We start from the raw sequence: 21,744 nt of genomic DNA, 5'->3' as shown, positions 1-21,744 counted from the left end.
TTATGGTTTTTTCCAGATATACGCCCAGGAGTGGGATTGCTGGATCATATGGTCGCTCTATTTTTAGTTTTTAAAGGAACTTCCATACTGTTCTCCATAGTGGCTGTACCACCAACAGTGTGGGAGGGTTCCCTTTTCTCCACACCCCCTCCAGCATTTATTGTTTGTAGATATTTTGATGATGGCCATTCTGACTAGTGTGAGGTGATACCTCATTGTAGTTTTGATTTGCATTTCACTAAGAATTACTGATGTTGAGCATCTTTTAATGTGCTTTTAGCCATCCATATGTCTTTTTTTTTTCTGATTAATTTTTATTGGAGTATGGTTGCTTTACAATGTTGTGTTAGCCTCCACTGCACAACAAAATGAATCAGCCATACACATAGAGATATCCCCTCCCTTTTGGACTTCCCTCCCATTTAGGTTACCACAGTGCATTAGGTTCTTGTGCTATACAGTATGTTCCCATCAGTTGTCTCTGTTATACATAGTATCAATAATGTATATGTGTCAATCCCAGTCTCCCAATTCATCCCACCCCATCGCTTTCCCCCTTGGTATCTATACATTTGTTCTCTATGTCTGTGTCCTATTTCTGCTTTGCAAATAAGGTCATCTACACCATTTTTTTAGATTCCACATATATGCATTATTATACGATATTTGCTTTTCTCTTTCTGACTTACTTCACTCTGTATGATACTCTTTAGACCATCCATATTTCTACAAATGACCCAATTTCATTCCTTTTTTTGGCTGAGTAATATCCCATTGTATATATGTACCACATCTTCTTTATCCACTCCTCTGTTGGTGGACATTTAGGTTGCTTCCATGTCCTGGCTATTGTAAATAGTTCTGCTGTGAACATTTGGGTGCATGTGTTTTGTTTGTTGTTGTTGTTTTGGTTTGTTTTTTTGAATTATGGTTTTCTCAGGGTATATGCCCAGTATTGGGATTGTTGGGTCATATGGCAGTTCTATTTTTGGTTTTTTTTTTAACATCTTTATTGGAATATAATTGCTTTACAATGGTGTGTTACTATAATTGCTTTATAATGGTGTGTTACTTTCTGCTTTATAACAAAGTGAATCAGCTATACATATACAAATATCCCCATATCTCTTCCCTCACACCCTCTCCAGCATTTGTTTATAGATTTTTAATGATGGCCATTCTGACTGGTGTAAGGTGATACCTCATTGTAGTTTTGATTTGCCTTTCTCTAACAATTAGTGATGTTGAGCATCTTTTCATGTGTTTGTTGGCCATCTGTATGTCTTCTCTGGAGAAATGTCTATTTAGGTCTTCTGCCCATTTTTGGATTGGGTTTTTTTTTTTTGATATTGAGCTCCAAGAACTGTTTGTATATTTCGGATATTAATCTTTTGTTGGTTGCTTCATTTGCAGATATGTTCTCCCATTCTGAGGGTTGTCTTTTTGTTTTGTTTACGGTTTCCTTTGCTGTGCAAAAGCTTTTAAAGTTTCATTAGGTCCCATTTGTTTATTTTTGTTTTTATTTTCATTACTCTAGGAGGTGGATTCAAAAAGATCTTGCTGCGATTTATGTCAGAGTGTTCTGCCTGTGTTTTCCTCTAAGAGTTTTATAGTATCTAGCCTTACATTTAGATCTTTAATACATTTTGAGTTTGTTTCTGTGTATGGTGTCAGGGAGTGTTCTAATTTCGTTTGTTTACATGTAGCTGTTCAGTTTTCCCAGCCTCACTTATCAAAGAGACTGACTTTTCTCCATTGTATATTCTTGCCTCCTTTATCAAAGATAAGGTGACCATATGTGCTTGGGTTTATCTCTGGGTTTTCTATCCTGTTCCATTGACCTATATTTCTGTTTTTGTGCCAGTATCATACTGTCTTGATTGCTGTAGCTTTGTAGTATAGTCTGAAGTCAGGGAGCCTGATTTCTCCAGCTCCATTTTTCTTTCTCAAGATTGCTTTTGCTATTCGTGGTCTTTTGTGTTTCCAGACAAACTGTAAAATTTTTTGTTGTAATTCTGTGTAAAATGCCATTGGAAATTTGATAGGGATTGTGTTGAATCTGTCGATTGCTTTGGCAGGGGAGGGATAAATTGGGAGACTGGCATTGACAACATGCACACTACTATATATAAAGTATAGTAGTAGATAACTAATAAGAACCTACTCTATAGCACAGGGAAGTCTACTCAGTACTCAGTAATGGCCTATATGGGAAAAGAATCTATAAAAGAGTGGGTATATGTATATGTGTAACTGATTCACTTTGTTGTACACCTGAAACTAACAGAACATTGTAAATCGAGTATCCTCCAATGAAAGTTAAAAAAAAAAAAAGTGAATGAATGAGGGAGTGGGGAAAAAAAAGAAAAGCTAGGAGTATTACCTTAATGGAGCTTCCTCCACATGGAATAAAACTTTAGGAGAAGGAAGAAACTTACTCTTGTTCTCTCCTTGCCCCCATCACCAAACCATCTGGGTTTTAGCTCAGAGTTATCCCTGAGCTGATGTAGCTTCCTGTCCTAGGAGACAGCATCTATTTAGAAGCTACACCTTCCAATCTTCTTAGTACCATGTACATCTTTGGAAGGGAAGGGAAATGAAAAGTGAGATGATAACTCCAGGGGCATATGTAGAATACAGTTCTTCATCCTACTCTTTCAGTTCTGTGTAGCCTGAGATCAAATATTATGAAGGCCAAGAAGAAACATTTTCATTTGACTAAGTTAGATGCAGACTGTCAACTCTGCAGAGCCTCTGAGCACACACTTTTTTTTCTTTGCCCATAGCTTTAAATGGAGGCATAGTCTGCTGTGAGAAAGATGAACCTCTCAGGTATACTCTGAACCCAACAGTAAAAGGCCCACTCCTTTATGATGCAAAATTTCTGTTAATAATGAAAAGTAATACATGGTGGATTTCTAACCATAAACAACTAAATATTTCCTGTGTGTGCCTCTCCTTTAAACCACAGCACCCTGCCCAGTCTGTATTTAAAGCTTAACTGAAAGTGTGCATTTCAATCAGTCAGATTGGCCTCATCAGTAAAATACCAGGATTAGCAAAACATGAATTGCTAAATGTGCAAAAAATTTATCAAAGTAGTCAAGTATTTAATTCCTTTGTATTCAAATTTTATTGTGTCATTCTCAATACATACAAACTTAAGTTTGCAAAGTATATCTGTACCCCTCCCCCTCTAGAAAGCACCTTCCCAGGATGAGCTAGTGGGAAATTTGTTCTGAGTTGCTGCCTGAGGAGGCAGTGCTGAGTGGAAGAAGTGAGGTGAGAAGAGTGCTTGTGGCACCGCCAGGATCACCTGTGGAATGAGGTGGACTACTCAGTGGATGGGAGGTGCAGGCAGAACCAGGCCTATAGGGGAAGGTCCAGGGGTCTTCAGAAGAGGCCTGCTGAGCAGGACCCGGGCCTTACAGCCTCCCCTGCCGCACTCTGGAGGCTCCTGCATTTCTCCCTTGCTGCTTCGTCTGGGCCTGCCAGCTCTGATGACAGTCTGCTTCTCTCCTGCCCCCAGGTCCACCTGGGCGTCCTCAGTTCTTTGTCTCTTACACCGCTTCACTTCTCCAGAGATCCTGACAACTGAAAGGAGCCTCCTCAGAGGCTCAGTTTCCTTGTCAGTAAAATGGGGGTAATTAGTAGTCTCTGCCTACCTCATGGAACGATTGTGAGGATCAGACGAGATGTATGTCGAAGCCTTCTGTTAGCTGCAAAATGCTGTATACGTGTCAGGTGTTATAAATCATTAGCCAGTCTATTTCTCAGCTAGAGCAGTTTCTATGCACATTTTACTTACCCTCTGAACAATTCTTTGTCAAATAGCAAATGTAAATGCTGTTTTTTCCTTCTTGGATTATGGTGGTTCCTTTGTAACTTTATGATGTAGGCTGAATCTTTAAGTACTCCTTTGCCTTATAGCTCTTCCCCTGAACACCCATGCAAGATCATAATCCATAAAACACAGAGGCAGTAACTCCTTTTAATTGCCAGGAGTTGCTCATTTGCTACGTTCTAAATGCAGTCGCTTAGACATTTGCCTTGAAAAGCCTAACTTCTGTTTATTATGCAGAGCCGAGACTGTGTGAGGCTAGGCCCTCCTGCCGAGGGAGAAGTCGTTCAAGTCAAGTGGCCTGATGGCAAACTCTACGGGGCAAAATATCTCGGATCAAATGTTGCCCACATGTACCAGGTGAGTGCCGCCCTGGGTGCGATGCTTGCTGAGATGGACAGGAGAAGCCAGAGGGCAGACGGTATAGCCAGTGTACTGCTGACCAAGAAGCCACATGAATTTGGAACACCTCTTGTTTTATAAAAAAGGCAAAAATTCGATGTTTGATGACCGAGATATTAGACTTTTATTACCAAGTTCGATACTGGGAAACTCTAGTAACATCTGATGAATAGGTTAATTGTAAGGAATATAGTTAGTTAGGTCAAAAAGATAACCAGCTGGATGGTGGGCTGCTTTCTTGCGTTTCTGTTATACGGGGAGAGACTAATAACTGGCTGGATTATCTAACTGTAAGCCAAATCAGTGATGGCTGTTCATCATCCAGCAGCCCCTGAATGGGTGGCTTTTCCCTGAGAGACATCATCCCCGTCGGGCGTTTCAGCAAACCTAGGCCAATGGTGCATCGGCACAGGTGTGGCCATCTGTGCACCCGAGCGTAAAGGAGCACTCATTTAATGAAAAGTGCAGCTATCATTTTGGCATTCTGTTCACTGAACAACTCTACATATTATTAAAGAATATATATACAATTTAAAAATGAATTGTATCCCTATTATTAGAAATGAGGATGAGTTAAGCTCTAATAAGGAAAACAACATGGATGGCGCATGTGCATTTATATTCCTTCAGAAAGACTTTAAAAAGGAACAAATTTATTAGAACCAATAAATTATAGTACTTTTAGTAACACGATGGCAGAAATCAACATTCTAAAGCTAAGCAGTAGTGTAAAAACAGGAAGATTGAAGTAAAAGGAGAAAAAGCAAGAAGGTTCAGGCCTGTGAAGTTAAAAACAGCTTGAGAATGATAAGACCTTCAGTTTCCTCAGAGAAATTGTTCAAAGACTGATAAAGGGCTAGGGCTTAAATGGAAGAGTACATTAAAAGACACTGCACTAAAAACTGGAGCACAATGTAATTAAAAGTGTTCAAAGAAGTTTGGACAACTTAGGGGAGAACATTTTTTAAGGTGTAGAAAAAGCCACCAGGGTGGGGAGGGGAGGATGTACATATCCTGTGTGTGTGTGTGTGTGTGTGTGTGTGTGTGTGTGTGTGTGTGTGTGAGAGAGAGAGAGAGAGAGAGAGAGAGAGAGAGAGAAGGCCATTTCCCCTTTGTATTGGTGACAAAGTGTTAAGTTGCAGATTCAGGTCATTTACAGCAGGGTAAGTGCTGCAGCATTTTTGTATCAGAATGTCCAAAATTTGGCAAGAATCACAAGACAGGCTGGTAATACTGGAGATTCCTAGAAAAGAAGCGTTCACTACATCATTCAAAAGAAAATAATTACATTTAATTAAACAATAAATGCAAAAGTGAAGCATCTTACATGAAGCAAAGCTATTAGCTACATGGAAAGTATCATAATGAAGACATGTTGAAATTCAGGCTAATTAGTAATCAATCAGTGTGCTAACTTCAGCTGAATTTATCATGGCCTATCAACATAGAACTGTGAGCATATTTACAGACTCAATGAAAAAGTTAAGACTAATATTAAAACTGTCTCTCAAGGAAGTAGTTTAAAATTCCTCATTAAACCAACTGGCCTTTTGAGATCATTTTGTGTTTTGTGTCTATTCAGCCTCACCACTGAATAAGCAAAGATATTTATAAAAATGGAACTAAATACCTACTGCGCAGTGCTAAGTATCCTAAGTATGTGCATTTTGGGGGCCCTCACAGTAGCCCTGCAGCATAGATGTTTTTGACTTCTACTTTACAAAGGAGGGAAAAAAGGCTCAGTGAATGTGATAATTTGTTCAAGAGCACACAGCTGGTAAAGGGAAGGGCCAGAATTTACTCTTGGCTCTGTCCCAAGTCGGGTGAACAACTATCCCAGCTTGCGAGGGACTGTCCTTGACTTTAGCACTGAAAGTCTTGCATCCTGGGAGACCCCTTCAGTCCTGGACAAACTGGGATGGTTGGTCAGCATACCATACTCCCTCTTAGTTTCAAAATTGCCTTTTTCTCTTTTAGAATTTTCAAATGATCTAAAACAGAAGAAAGGTAGGCACAGGTAGTTCTAGCTATGCTATCGAACTGTATAAATTGCAATGACACCTTGGCCTAATTAAATGTTACAGAAACCATTTTGCTGAAACAAGGCCAGGAAGAAAAACCTTCCCAATCTCAGCGTTCCAGAAAGTAGCAGCGAGAAGTCTCCTGTGACCGAGACCTAATTCTGCCCCGTGTTTGAGCTTAGTCAAACGTGAGCAGTACATGGATAATAAATACGAAGTTTAATTGTATATTTTATCTTTAGTATTTTTTAAACTTCAGCAGATTTTTTAAAATTAACATGAATAGCACAGCTACATGGTTTAACTTATCTTTTAACTAGAATTGCAAGCATATACTTATTTCTTAAAAGTAAAGAATTCAGACAGACGAGTTAGGGATTTCAAGAATACCATAAGTGGTCAGAGTTAGAACATATTAGATATTCTACCCTGATTGCATCCCTTTTGTTGTTTTCTTCTGGAAGAGTTCATGTGGGGTTGAGCCTAAACCAAGATCACTTTGAGTAGGGCCTTTGATGAATTTCCCCCAGATGCTCTATATTTGTTATTCAGTGTCACTTTTTCTCTAACAAAATATCCTAAAATATTGAAAAAACTGGATAATGAAATTACTTGCTGCCATTTGATTAGCTTGAAAACAAAGTTTTAAAAGTTTTAAACATTTTCATTTAGATGATAATGTATTTTCACAAATTGAGGTGGCTGACACGTGAGGTTAAGGAGAACCTGAGCTCTTCCTGGCCATTTGTTTGAATTTAACAAAAGTGAGTTTTGAAAGTTAAAGCTCCGTAAGAACTTGAGAAATTATTTTATCTGGGAGGATTATTATACAAGAGTAAATGTATCATTACTTCTTTCTCAAAGAGAAACAGTCCTCCCTCTTATATTGTCAGAGCCTCTTAAAGAAACAATCAGTACTTACAGGCCCCACCCGTCTTAATGCTAAATTGGCCACAATCTCATGTTCTGAGAAATCATTTGAGCAGCAGTTACTTTTCTTTGTTTTTGCTTTGGGGGGATAAAGTTTTCATATCACATATTGCAAAACACTCATTTTCAAGAATTTTGGCCTGTTTGAAAACATACTTTGTTCTTAGTTTGATAAGGGAAGAGCTTTGCTTCCTTCCTTGCCTGTTGGCTAGTTCCCTTGTTGGCTCTGCCTGAATCCTCTTTTTTTTATGTAGCTAACTGGAACGCTGAAGAAAATGGTGAATGCTTGCTTCTTTTTTAAATAGATCATGCTCGATGTCTTATTTTTCATTAGGTTGAATTTGAAGATGGATCCCAGATAGCAATGAAGAGAGAGGACATCTACACTTTAGATGAAGAGTTACCCAAGAGAGTGAAAGCTCGTTTTGTAAGTACTGGATAATCCCTCTGAGGGATCTGCCATGTGAATCTCTCCTCCTCTCTCACTGTTTCCCAAGCCCAGCAGGAAACATACTGAGGCTTTTGGATTGATTTTGAAGAAAGCCAATGCAACTTTTCCCTTATTGAAATTGTTTAATCCAAAGCTCAAATTTGTCCAGGGAAACCGGTGCAAGTTCCCCATCTTTCTTTCTAATGAGGTCAAATGATGCTTCTTTGTGTTAACATCTATTGGCATACAGAAAGTTATTGAATATGTGTCCTATGCAAGCTAACTGGGAACATATAAAGATACCATCAAGACATTTACAATCTTCTTAGTGGAAGCAACGTTAAAAGAAAGCTTTCAGGGCTTCCCTGGTGGTGCAGTGGTTGAGGGTCTGCCTGCCGATGCAGGGGACACGGGTTCGTGCCCCGGGCCGGGAAGATCCCACATGCCGCGGAGCGGCTGGGCCCGTGAGCCATGGCCGCTGAGCCTGTGCGTCCGGAGCCTGTGCTCCACAACGGGAGAGGCCACGACAGTGAGAGGCCCACGTACCGCAAAAAAAAAAAGAGAAAGCTTTCAGTAGGAGATTAAAGGGGACTCAGCATAGCGAACATCTAGTTTCCTATAGCCTTATCATATACAGTTCACCCTTTAACAATGTGGGGGGTTGGAGTGCTGACCCTCCACACAGTCATATATAACTTATATAGTCAGACCCTTCCTGCCCACAGTTTCACATCTATGGATTCAATCACTCAGATCGTGTAGTACCATAATGTTTATGATTGAAAAAAATCCGTGTATTAAGTGGACCCATATATAGTTCAGACCCATGTTGTTCAAGGTCATCTGTATTAACTTCCCTCTCAGAAGCTCATTAATGTTTGTGTCAATTTATAATTAAACTAAACTCTCACTTTTATAACAAAAGGAATAAACAAAGCCCAAATACTAGTTGTGGAAATGCTAAAGCAGTTTTTTTTTTTTTTACAAAAGAAAACGTTATTAGTTTCAAGCCCTGTACATACCATTAAAAGACAAATAAACATGGACAAATAGTCAAAACTGAAGTTGTTAAAAAATATAATTCATAATAACTTAGTTTTCATTATTGTATCATAAAATATTTACTGGACCCTGAAATGAAGTCAGTTTTACTCATTTAGAATTGCATCTAGTGCATCTGTGAAATGATAAGTCCTAAACTAGGAAATTTGAATGAGGGGATTTTTCTGACTAAAATGAAAATTTTTTTCTGAATAAATGACATCCTTAGTTTTCATTGCATGCTAATGATATACTTTTATGCAGTGATAGAGCGACTCTAGATTACTTTGGAAGAACATGGGTTTCCTTAAATGTTCAGTTGTATATTCAGCTCCTCTCCTGTCAGTCAGGTGGGATCCTGAGAACAGGGTTAAGTGCATCAGGTGTAAACTGACTTTTCCTTCTCAGCTGCATCCTTGAGGGGAAGGCCATTCAAAGTGAAACAGTCAAGAGAAGAGTGATAGTAACAGCACTGCTGCCCACCCAGTGAGGAAATGTGGCAAGTAGGGGACCCACACACCTGAAAACAGATTAACCCCCAGATAATAAACAGCAGGGAAAGGGAGAAGAAAATATTCCTATAGTAAAGACATCTGTTAAACCTTAACAAAGAGCTAAAAACCTGGATAATTTGTCAGTGTTCTAGGTCTTGAAATCTCTTGAGAAAAACTTTCCTTTTCAAGATGCTGGAGGTGACTGCCGCTCACCCTGTTTCTCCTATCTTCCATGGATTCTCTGTCCCCTCTCATTCCCTCCCCCCTTTCTTAAAAAAATAATCTCCTAAAGATTTAGAGGTTGGGAAATGGAGTAGGTAGCCCTCTGGAAGTCTCTCAGGTCTTTGATTTTCTAATCCATGTATGGTTAAACATCCTACCAGCTGGGCTTTATAGATTTCAAATACCATTTCTTAATCACATTCAAAGAAAGCTTTTTGCTTTCTGCTCTGATCACAATCTCTGTTCCACAGATTTGGCTCCAGTACCAGTATGCTTTACCATGTAGCTTTATTTGTACCATGAGCACAAATTTTCTAAGGTCCATTTCTCAGAACAGTCACACCAAATTGAACTGCTTTTTTAAAATTCTCATAGAAAATTTTTAAATTAAAAAGTATATAGGGCTTCCCTGGTGGCGCAGTGGTTGAGAATCTGCCTGCCAATGCAGGGGACACGGGTTCGAGCCCTGGTCTGGGAGGATCCCACATGCCACGGAGCAACTAAGCCCGTGAGCCACAACTACTGAGCCTGCACGTCTGGAGCCTGTGCCCCACAACAAGAAAGGCCACGACAGTGAAAGGCCCGCGCACCGCAATGAAGAGTGGCCCTCGCTTGCCGCAACTAGAGAAAGCCCTTGCATAGAAATGAAGACCCAACACGGCCATGAATAAATAAATAAATTAAAAAAAATATATATATAAATCACATAGATACTCTGAATCTAACCTGTTACGTTATGTTGAGCCTAGTAGAAAATTTCTTGAGACAAAATCCAGTTGGCTCACAGTCCCTAAATCCAGTTTGCCACCTCTGTTTTTACTGAATCAAAGACTTACGTGCTTCTGCTGTAGAAAACCAGCTTTTTCTTAAGGTTTGTATATAACCCTCTGGCCCTTGGCTAGTCTGTCCGTGACTGCTATTTTTTTTCCAGTTGACGAAACAAATCTGATTGGAAAACTTATTGATGGAAGATACTTTATAATTAGAGAAATCTTTTGTTTTTTTTTTAAGGCGGGGTGGGTTGCAGCCCCTACTGGGAGGCCTTCATGTTTTAATGACTTCTGCTCACCCAGACATACGCTGACTTGGGGAGAAATTTTTCTAAAGTGTCAGCAGTCCGCCTCAGTGACTGTGCTGCGTTCCTTCCCACTAACTTCAGAAACAGCCCCATTACCTTTTATGGTCTCACAGAATAACCATAGCAATGGTGTATAATTAACTGGTGCTGCTGGTAAACTGGTTTTATTATTGTATTTAAGAGGCTTACTTTTGCTGTCCTCACACAGTGGCAACACTTTCATAGATGTTTTATTTTCTCCTTTAACTTTAGCACTTATAAAAGGGAAAGATTACTCAGAGGAAGTGCTTTGCCAAGAATGAATGAACCGAAACTGTTTTATCCTAATGGCAGAGGGTGCCCAGCCCATCCACAATCTCTTACTTTTCTTCCTGAGTGAAGCTAGGAGCATCTGGGGGAATCCATGGAGGGAGCCTATCACCCTGGATGACCATCTCATGAACTAGCAGGGAACATGCCCAGCCTTGCACTTGGGTCCATTTTTAGTTTTCAAGCTTCTTTGTAATTGTTCCATCGTTTCTCTCTTCTTCATGATTGACCATGTGCTTTCAATCCTTAAAAGCTGGACCCTGCCTGTGTCACTACCATGGGAGGGGGCCTCCGTGACACAGTTGGTGTCATCTCAGTAAAAACCAGTTGGGAACACGTTCGAGGGGCAAAATAGGAAATTAGGAAGGAAGAATAGTACTTTAAAGTAAGCTTTACCTGGCGAGAGGAATCAAAATGGTGGAGAAATAGGACTTAGAGCTCACCTCCTCCCACAAATATATCAAAAACACATCTACAAGTGGAACAATTCACACAGAACATCTACTGAACACTGGCAGAAAACCTCAGATTTCTGAAAAACCTCCACGTAAACCAGGCAGGACAAAAGAAAAAAAAAAGAGGAATTGAGATGGGACATGTGCCCCAGGGAGGGAGCGATGAAGGAGGAAAGGTTCCCTCGCCCTGGGAAGTCCCCTCACTGGTGGGGAGATCAGCCTGGATGGAGGGGGAGCTTTGGAGCCACTGAGGAGAGCTCAGCAACCAGTTTGAGGAAGGCAAAACAGAGAGTGACCTACACAGGTGGTTGGTAGTGCTGCCCTGAACTCCCCAGGCTGAGGTGCTCATCTGCCTGGGCAGGCAGGGGCTGGGTGCTAAAGCTTGGGCTTTGGAGGTCAGACTCGGAGAGGACCAGCGCTGGCTGCATGGAGACAGCCTGAAGAGGCTGGAGTGTGGCAAGGCTGAGGATGCACTCAGAAGAAGCCTGGGTCTGCCAGAGAGGCAAGGCGCCATTGTTGGGGGATGCAGAGGAGAGGGGCAGGACTTGCCCTAGGAGTTCCTTTCCCTGCATGCACTCTCAGACAACAGGACACCACCTACATGAGTTCTGGGGGCAGGCACGAGCCACCACTGTCATCGTGAGCTCCAGAGGTGGGCATGGGCTGCTGCCGCCACTAAGAGACCCATGAGCAGGTGCCATCTTGCAGGCACGCAGGCCACTGCTGGGAGACCCACAAGCTGGCGCTGATCACTACCCCAGGGTACCAGAAGTGAGCACGGGTCACCACACCTGCCCACCCCATATCAAGGGGATAACAGCCAGCACACACTGAGGAAACAGCAGGAAGTATCCAAACTAAAAGCAGCCCCTCGATTCCGACAACATGGCAGAGTAGAAGGACTGCAGCTCACTTCCTCCCACGAAAACACCAAAATCACAATTAACTGGTGAACAACCATCGACAAAAAAGACTGGAACCTACCAAAAAAGATATTTTACATCCAAAGACAAAGAGGAAGCCACAATGAGATGGAGTGAGAGTTCTGAGCCTCACGTCATGCTCCTCAGCCTGAAGGTCTGGCATTGGGAGGAAGAGCCCCCAGGGCATTGAGCTTTGAAGGCCAGTGGGGCTTGAGTGCAGAAGTTCCGCAAGACAGGGGGAAACAGAGATTTCACTCTTGGAGGACATGCACAACGTGCACTGGAACCCAGCACAAAGCAATGACTCCACAGGAGCCTGGGCTAGACCTACCTGAGGGTCTTGGAGGGTCTCCTGGAGAGGAAGGTGTTGGCTATGGCTCACTGTGAGGGCAAGGACTCTGGTGGCGGAGGCCCCAGGGAATACTGATCAGTGTGGGTTCTCTTGGAGGTTGCATTTTTGGCACTAAGGCCTGGCCCCACCCAATAGTCTGCAGGCTCCAGTGCTGGGACGCCTCAGGCCAAACAACCAGCAACAGGGGAACACAGCCTCACCCATCAGCAAACAGGCTGCCTAAACTTGTACTGACCTCACAGCCACCTGTAAACACACCCCTTGACATGGCCCTGTCCACCAGAGGGACAAGACCCAGCTCCACCCACCAGTCCCTCCCACCAGGAATCCTGCACAAGCCCCTAGACCAAGCTCACCCACCAGGAGACAGACACAAGAAGGAAGAGGAACTACAATCATGCAGCCTGCAGAAAGGAGACCACAAACACAGAAAGCTAGACTAAATGAGACAGTTGAGAAATGTGTTCCAGAAGAAGGAACAAGATAAAAACCCAGAAGAGCAACTAAGTAAAGTAGAGATAGGCAAATCTACATGAAAAAGAATACACAGTAATGATAGTAACGATGATCCAAGATGTTGGAAAAAGAATGAAGGCACAGACTGAGAAGATACAAGAAATATTTAACAAAGACCTAGAAGATTTAAAGAACAGAGATGAACAATACAATAACCAAAGTGAAAAATACACTAGAAGGAAACAATAGCAGAATAAATGAGGCAGAAGAACTAATAAGTGAGCTGGAAGAAAGAGTAGTGGAAATCACTACGGCAGAACAGAATAAAGAAAAAAAGAATGAAAAGAAAGGAGGACAGTCTCAGAAACCTCTGGGACATTAAATGCACCAACATTCGCATTATAGGGGTCACAGAAGGAGAAGAGAGAAAGGACCTGATAAAATATTTGAAGAGATAATAGCTGAAAACTTCCCTAATATGAGAAAAGAAACAGTCACCCAAGTCCAAGGAAATGCAGACTCCCATAAAGGATAAACCCAAGGAGGAACACACCAAGACATATATTAATCAAACTGACAAAAATTAAAGACAAAGAGAAAATATTAAAAGCAACAAGAGAAAAGCAACAAATAAAATACAAGGGAATCCCATAAGGTTATCAGCTGATTTCTCAGCAGAAACTCTGCAGGCCAGAAGGGAGTGGCATGATATATTTAAAGTGATGAAAGGAAAAAACCTATAACCAAGAATACTCTGCCCAGCAAAGCTCTCATGAAGATTCAATGGAGAAATCAAAAGCTTTACACATAAGCAAAAGCTAAGAGAATTCAGCACCACAACCAGCTTTACGATAAATGCTAAAGGAACTTCTCTAGGCAGAAAAGAAAAGACCATAACTAGAAACAAGAACGTTATGAATGGGAAAGCTCACTGGTAAAGGCAAACATACAATAAAGGTGGGAAATCATCCGCACACACACAAATATGATATCAAAACCAGCAGTCATGAGCAGAGGATAGTACAAATGCAGGATATTGGAAATGCATTTGAAATTAAGAGACCAGCAACTTAAGACAGTCTTGTATATATATAGACTGCTATATCAAAACCTCACGTGATCTGCAAACCAAAACTCTATGACAGATAGACAAAAACACAAAAAAGAAAAAAGCAATCCAAATACAACACTAAAGATAATCAAATCCCATGAGAAGGGAACAAAAGAGGAAGGGAAGAAAAAAGACTTGCAAAATCAAATCCCAAACAATTTACAAAATGGCAATAAGAACATATATATCAATAATTACCTTAAATGTAAATGAATTAAATGCTCCAACCAAAAGACATAGACTGGCTGAATGGATACAAAAACAAGACCTGCATATATGCTGTCTATAAGAGCCCACTTCAGATCTAGGGACACATACAGACTGAAAGTGAGGGGATGGAAAAAGATATTCCATGCAAATGGAAATTAAAAGAAACCTGGAGTAGCAATACTCATATCAGACAAAATAAACTTTAAAATAAAGGCTGTTACAAGAGACAAAGAAGGACACTACATAATGATCAAGGGATCAATCCAAAAAGAAGATAGAACACTGTAAATATATATGCACTCAACATAGGAGCACGTCAATATATAAGGCAAATTCTAACAGCCATAAAAGGGGAAATCGACAGTAACACAATAATAGTGGGGAACTTTAACACCCTGCTTACATCAATGGACAGATTATCCAGACAGAAAATCAATAAGGAAACACAGGCCTTAAATGACACATTAGACCATATGAACTTAATTGATATTTATAGGACATTCCACCTGAAAGCAGCAGAATACACATTCTTCTCAAGTGCACATAGAACATTCTCCAGGATGGATCACATGCTGGGTCACAAAGCAAGCCTCAGTAAATTTAAGAAAACTGAAATCATATCAAGCCTCTTTTCTGACCACAAGACTATGATATTAGAAATCAGTCACATAAAAAAGACTGCAAAAAACACAAACACGTGGAGCCTAAACAATATGTTACTAAACAACCAGTGGATCACTGAAGAAATCAAAGAGGAAATCAAAAAATACCTAGAGACACATGATAACAAACAGATGACAATCCAAAACCTATGGGACACAGCAAAAGCAGTTCTAAAAGAGAAGTTTATGGCAATACAGTCTTACCTCAGGAAACAAGAAAAATCTCAAACCTAACAACAACCTAACCTTACAGCTAAAGCACCTAGAGAAAGAAGGACAAACAAAACCCAAAGTTAGTAGAAGGAAAGAAATCATAAAGATCAGAGCAGAAATAAATGAGATAGAGATGAAGAAGACAACAACAAAAATCAATGAAACTAAAAGCTGGTTCTTTGAGATGATAAACAAAATTGATAAACCTTTAGCCAGACTCATCAAGAAAAAAAGGGAGAGGGCTCAAATCAATAAAATCAGAAATGAAAAAGGAGAAGTTACAACTGACACCACAGAAATACAAAGGATCATAAGAGACTACTACAAACAACTATATGCCAATAAAAGAAATGGACAAGTTTTTAGAAGAAATGGACAAGTTTTTAGAAAGGTACAACCTTCCAAGACTGAACCAGGAAAAAATAGAAAATATAAACAGACCAATCACTGAAATTGAAACTGTGATTTTAAGACTTTTAACAAACAAAAGTCCAGGACCAGATGGTTTCACAGATGAACTCGATCAAACATTTAGAGAAGAGTTAACACCTATCCTCTGAAACCATTCCAAAAAAATTGCAGAGGAAGGAAAACTCCCAATCTCATTCTGTGAGGTCGCCATCACCCTGATACCAAAACCAAAGATACCGCAAAAAAAGAAAATTACAGGCCAATATCACTGATGAACACAGATGCAAAAATCATGAACAAAATACTAGCCAACCGAATCCAAGATCAAGTGGGATTTATTCCAGTGATGCAAGGATTCTTCAATATTTGCAAATCAATAAGTGTGATACAGCACGTCAACAAACTGAAGAATAAAAACCATATGATTATCTCAATAGATACAGGAAAAGCTTTCAGCAAAATTCAACATCCATTTATGATAAAAAATCTCCATAAAGTGGGCATAGAGGAAACCTACCTCAACATAATAAAGGCCATATATGACAAACCCACAGCTAGCATCATTCTCAACAGTGAAAAGCTGAAAGCATGTCCTCTAAGATCAGGAACAAGGCAAGGATATCCACTCTCACCACTTTTATTCAGCATAGTTTTGGAAGTCCTAGCAGGGCCATCAGAGAAGAAAAAGAAATAAAAAGAATCCAAATTGGAAAAGAAGTAAAACTGTCACAGTTTGCAGATGACATGATACTATACATAGAGAATCCTAAAGATGCTGCCATCAGTGAATTTGGTAAAGTGGCAGAATCCAAAATTAATACACAGAAATCTCTTGCATTCCTATACAGTAACAACAAAATATCTGAAAGAGAAATTAAGGAAACAATCCCATTTACCATCACATCAAAAAAGAATAAAATACCTAGGAATAAACCTACCTAAGGAGGCAAAAGACCTGTACTCTGAAAACTATTATTAGGATGTTGATGAAAGAAACTGAAGATGACACAAACAGATGGAAAGATATATTGATACCATGTTCTTAGATTGGAAGAATCAATATTGCCAAAATGACTATACTACCCACAGCAATCTACAGATTCAACGCAATCCCTATGAAATTACCAAGGGGATATTTCACAAAATTCGAATTAAAAAGTTTACAATTTGTATGGAAACACAAAAGACCCCAAATAGCCAAAGCAATCCTGAGGAAGAAAAAGAGCTGGAGGAATCAGGCTCCCTGACTTCAGACTATACTACAAAGCTACAGTCATCAAAAGAGTATGGTACTGGCACAAAAACAGAAACATAGATCAATGGAACAGGATAGAAAGTCCACAGATAAACTGACACACCTATGGTCACCTAGTCTGTGACAAAAGTGGCAAGAATATACAACGGAGGAAAGACAGTCTCTTCAGTAAGTGGTGCTGGAAAACTGGACAGCTACATGTAAAAGAATGAAATTAGAATATTCTCTAACACCATACACAAAAATAAACTCAAAATGGATTAAAGATCTAAATGTAAGGCCCGATACTATAAAACTCTTAGAGGAAAACATAAAGAGAACACTCTTTGACACAAATCGCACCAAGATCTTTTTTAATCCACCTCCTAGAGTAATGACAATAAAAACAAAGTAAACAAATGGGACCTAATTAAACTTAAAAGCTTTGCACAGCAAATGAAATCATAAAAAAAAAAAATGAAAAGACAGCCCACAGAATGGGAGAAAATATTTGCAAACGAATCAACAGACAAAGGATTAATCTCCAAAATATATAAATAGCTCATGCAGCTCAATATTAAAAAATACAGACAACCCAATCAAAAAATGGGCAGAAGACCTAAATAGATGTTTCTCCAAAGAAGACATATAGATGGCCAAGAGGCATATGAAAAGCTGCTGAACATCACTAATTATTAGAGAAATGCAAATCAAAATACCAGGAGGTATCACCTCACACCAGTTAGAATTGCCATCATTAAAAAGTCTCCAGGGCTTCCCTGGTGGCGCAGTGGTTGAGAGTCCACCTGCTGATGCAGGGGACACAGGTTTGTGCCCCGGTCTGGGAAGATTCCACATGCCGTGGAGTGGCTGGGCCCGTGAGCCATGGCTGCTGAGCCTGTGCGTCCGGAGCCTGTGCTCACAACGCGAGAGGCCACAACAGTGAGAGGCCCGCGTACAGCAAAAAAAAAAAAAAGTCTCCAAACAACAAATGCTGGAGAGGGTGTGGAGGAAAGGGAACCCTCTTGCACTGTTAGTGGGAATGTAAATTGATACCGCCACTATGGAATACAGTATGGAGGATCTTTAAAAAACTAAAAATAGAACTACCATATGATCCAGCAATCCCACTCCTGGGCACATATCTGGAGAAAACCATAATTCAAAAAGATACATGCACCCAAATATTCATTGCAACACTATTTACAATAGCCAAGACATGGAAGCAACCTAAATGTCCTTCGACAGAGGAATGGATAAGGAAGATGTGGTGTATACACACACACACACAATGGAATGTTACTCAGCCATAAGAAGAATGAAATAATGCCATTTGCAGCAACATGGATGGACCTAGAGATTATCGTACTAAGTGAACTAAGTCAGAGAGAAGACAAATATCATATGATATCACTTATATGTGGAATCTAAAAAAAAATTGTGCAAGTGAACTTACTTACAAAACAAACAGACTCACAGACTTTGAAAACAAAAGTATGGTTACCAAACGGGAAATTGGGGGGGGGGAGGATAAATTAGGAGTTTGGGATTAACATATACACATTACTATATATAAAATAGATAACAAGGACCTACTGTGTATAGCACAGGGAACTCTACTCAATATTCTGTAATAACCTATATAGGAAAAGTATCTGAAAAAGAATGACTATATGTATACGTATAACTGAATCAGCTGTACGCATGAAACTAACACAGCATTGTAAATCAGCTACACTCCAATATAAAATAAAAGTTAAATTTAAAAAAAAGTGAGCTTTACGTGAGCATAACAGAAAAAGCCCACATTCCTCTGCCTAGCTGTCACTTACTGAGCAGTGACTGTGTCAGGGCACATTCCTTGCTTTTGGGAACATGTATAAAATTCAGTTCATAGTCCCTAATATCCTCACCGTGAAAGGGTTCAAGGCACCCCCTGTGGGGAGACACTTACCTACCCCTTATCTCTGCCACTGCCCTCATTCTACTGCACTGACATGTAGAGTGTTACAGGAACCCAAAAGAAGGAACCTCACGTTTGTCAGTGGCAGAGAGGATAGAATATTTTCTATGCAAAGGAAACAATACATCTAATGATGGAGGGGCATGAACCAGTAAGGTGTGGCCGGGAATTGTAAATAATTCAGTCTAATCCAAGCAAGGGGTAAGATTATGCCTGATTATGTATGTCCAGCCTAGGAAACGTAGACATCATCTTGAAGGCAGTAGAGCTATTGAAAGACTCTCAGCAAGGGTGTCATATAATCAGAGATTTTAGAGAGCTTTCTTCTAGTGGTTCTGTGAAAAATAGACTGGGGTGCAGCATTTGTTACAGTGGTTTAGGACAGGAAGTGTGAGGGCCATGGGGTCAGTAGGGTTAAAGAAGAAAGGATGGAGGGCTTCAAGGTACATGTAGGAGGGGTCCTGCACAGGGGAGGGACAAGGGGAAGTTTATAACTTTCAGGTTTCTGATCAGTGTAGCTAGAATTGATGGGGATGGTGCTGCCGTTCATTGAATACAGAAAGGACAGAGATGGAGAAGGAAGAATTTGAGTTCACTTTAGGTTGGACTAGTTATACTAGTGCCTCCAGTATAAACACTTTGAGATGCCTGCTGGGTTGTTGGACATGTTTGCAGGCCTGAGCACAGGTGGAGGTCTGAACTGGGGCGAGAGATGTGAGCATCTTTGCGGTTGATGTTGAAATTGAAGTTGTGAGTGTGGGCAGGCAGGCCCAGGGAGCATATGTGGCAAGGAAAAGGCCACACACAAAGCCTCAGGGGCATCAGAGTTGAGCAAATAGTTAAGAAAGGGGAGCCGCTGAGACATCCACGGTGAGCAGCCAGAGGAGGAGGAGGGCTTACAGAATGACAGAGAGCTTCATGCAAGAGTTAGGTGACAGGGTAGTCACATAAATTTAGGGGAGAGAAGTGTCCTAGGAACTAGGACTTGAGCAAGGACAGTTTCAGGGAAGTGGTGGGGACAGAGGCCCAGAGGTAAATAGGAATAGGGATGAATTAGAGATAACTGTGGACAATTTTGTCACATACCTGGTTGGGCAGGAGCCAGAGGGGGCATGAAGAGTGAGGGAGATTTAAATGAGAAGACTTTAGTCCTGCTCGTGTTGGGGAAGGTCCCTGGGGGTTGGAGATCCTGAAGAAAACTGAGCTAAATGGAAGCAGGTGGGGAGGCTCCAAGGCCCCTGCGTGGGGCCTCCTCCCTGGGCCTCAGCACCCTCCCCACTGCTGACTGAGTCAGATCTTTGTCCGTTCTTTTGCTGTCAAGTGCCTGCCTTTCTGCAGTGTAACACTGGCTGTTCTTAGTCCACAGCCTCTGATATGCGATTTGAAGACACATTTTATGGAACGGACATAATCCAAGGGGAGAAAAAGAGACAGAGAGTGCTGAGCTCCAGGTTTAAGAACGAATATGTGGATGACCCCGTCTACCGCACGTTTTTGAAGAGCTCTTTCCAGAAGAAGTGTCAGAAGAGGCAATAGTCTACCTACACTGCTGCAGGCAACAGAATGACTTGCGCCAGAAGAGGAACGATGAAGGGACAGCCTGGGGCTGTGCCATGTGTTTTGCTGGGGTAGGTGACGGGCTGTGTCTCTGACAGTGGAAAATTAGGCTTCCCAGAGTTTGGTCACCAAAGCCACGAAATACACATTATTAATCGGATACCACAATCTGAAGTTGTCTCCTAGTCTTGCATTTACTTCTGAGCAGTTGTCTCCTATGATCCCAAAGAATTTTTCTAAGTAGAAGGGAATAATAATGAATCACCCATCGAAAAAAGCCACTGCGAGAGGAGGTGGATCCCCATGTGTGGCTTACTTAGTCCCTATTCAGGAACCACATGGAGACTTCTCTCCTCAACCCTAGCAGGTGGGAGCCACCATTCCCAGGTGGGAGGGTGATAATTTATATATTTTCCACAGTCAGGGAAGGACTCTCACTTATTTGTTTTAAATGGCAGTTTTTATAAAACATTTTTAAAACACAAATGGCATGGATGGTAATGAGATTTACCCATATGCTATCTGCATTTCCCTTGTACAGAAATTTTACATTTTTTTATATCCGTTTTACTTTTGATTGTGTCTGACGAGAACTAAGTTGTTGGCCTTTGTGAAGTTTTTGGCTCTTGAGAAAGAATTCTTATGAATTGTATGGGAATTTTATATATTTAAAGAGGGAGATCTGGGGCTGTTATTTTTAAATACTTTTTTTCCATAATACATATTCTGAGTAGATATTTATAAAATATATGTTTCTTTCATTATGTGTTTGTAAGATTAGAGTTTAAAATAAATATGCTTTGATGCATAGTTTTGAAGTAATATGATTTTTCCTTTTTGAAACAGCTTGGAAATGTACTAGTGTTTAAAAATAAAGATTTCCATTTTCTCCAATCCTGTCTTCTAACTTGCTTATTTGTCTAGGTTTAAACCTATAGAAAACAAGTTTTTTTGGGAGAGCTGGCTCTGTGGACATTCTGGGGCCCAGGTTTGTCAGAACTTCTTCTCTCACTGTTTCCATAACTGTGGACACACTGTGAGACATTTATGGCTATACCACTGGGGACAAAGCTCCTCTACCTGCCCACAGTGCCTGATGAAGTGTTTTCCTCAGCTCTATCTTTAGGCCTGGAACAAATCTGAGCCTCTGGAGTCTGGAGCTCTTTTCATCCCAGGTTTCTTGGTCCTCAGCTTCATTAGAAGGGGCTGTACGGATCCTCCAATCCCTCCCATCACTTTATAGATGAGCAATGGAGGAGAGGAAGGAAGAGGGCTTGCCCAAGGTCACATAGTAATGCTTCAGTTAACTATGGCCACAGTTATGCTGCGTAACAAACAACTGCAAAATCTGTGTCCTGTGATGAGAAGCACTTCTTTTGCTCATGAGTCTGCAGGTTGGCTGATCTAGGCTGGGCTTGGCTAGGCAGCT

At 40.7% G+C, this 21,744-nt stretch overlaps 1 protein-coding gene across 4 annotated transcripts in view; it reads left to right on the top strand.

Annotated features, from left to right (window-relative positions):
• Positions 1–21,209, top strand: part of KDM4C (lysine demethylase 4C) — a 400,106-nt gene extending 378,897 nt beyond the window's left edge. For all 4 annotated transcript variants that reach the window (XM_033858103.2, XM_033858104.2, XM_073806126.1 and 1 more), the window contains 3 exons: positions 4,082–4,201; positions 7,529–7,621; positions 20,118–21,209. In XM_033858103.2, the coding sequence (XP_033713994.1) occupies positions 4,082–4,201; positions 7,529–7,621; positions 20,118–20,294 (390 nt within the window). In that variant the 3' untranslated portion in view covers positions 20,295–21,209. The remainder of the gene's footprint in view (positions 1–4,081; positions 4,202–7,528; positions 7,622–20,117) is intronic.
• The last annotated feature ends 535 nt before the right edge of the window (positions 21,210–21,744 follow it).

Source organism: Tursiops truncatus, chromosome 6, assembly GCF_011762595.2.
Source record: "Tursiops truncatus isolate mTurTru1 chromosome 6, mTurTru1.mat.Y, whole genome shotgun sequence".
NCBI lineage: Eukaryota > Metazoa > Chordata > Mammalia > Artiodactyla > Delphinidae > Tursiops > Tursiops truncatus.
The sequence above is the reverse complement of the archived record's forward strand: the minus strand, read 5'-3'. Positions and strand labels throughout refer to the sequence as shown.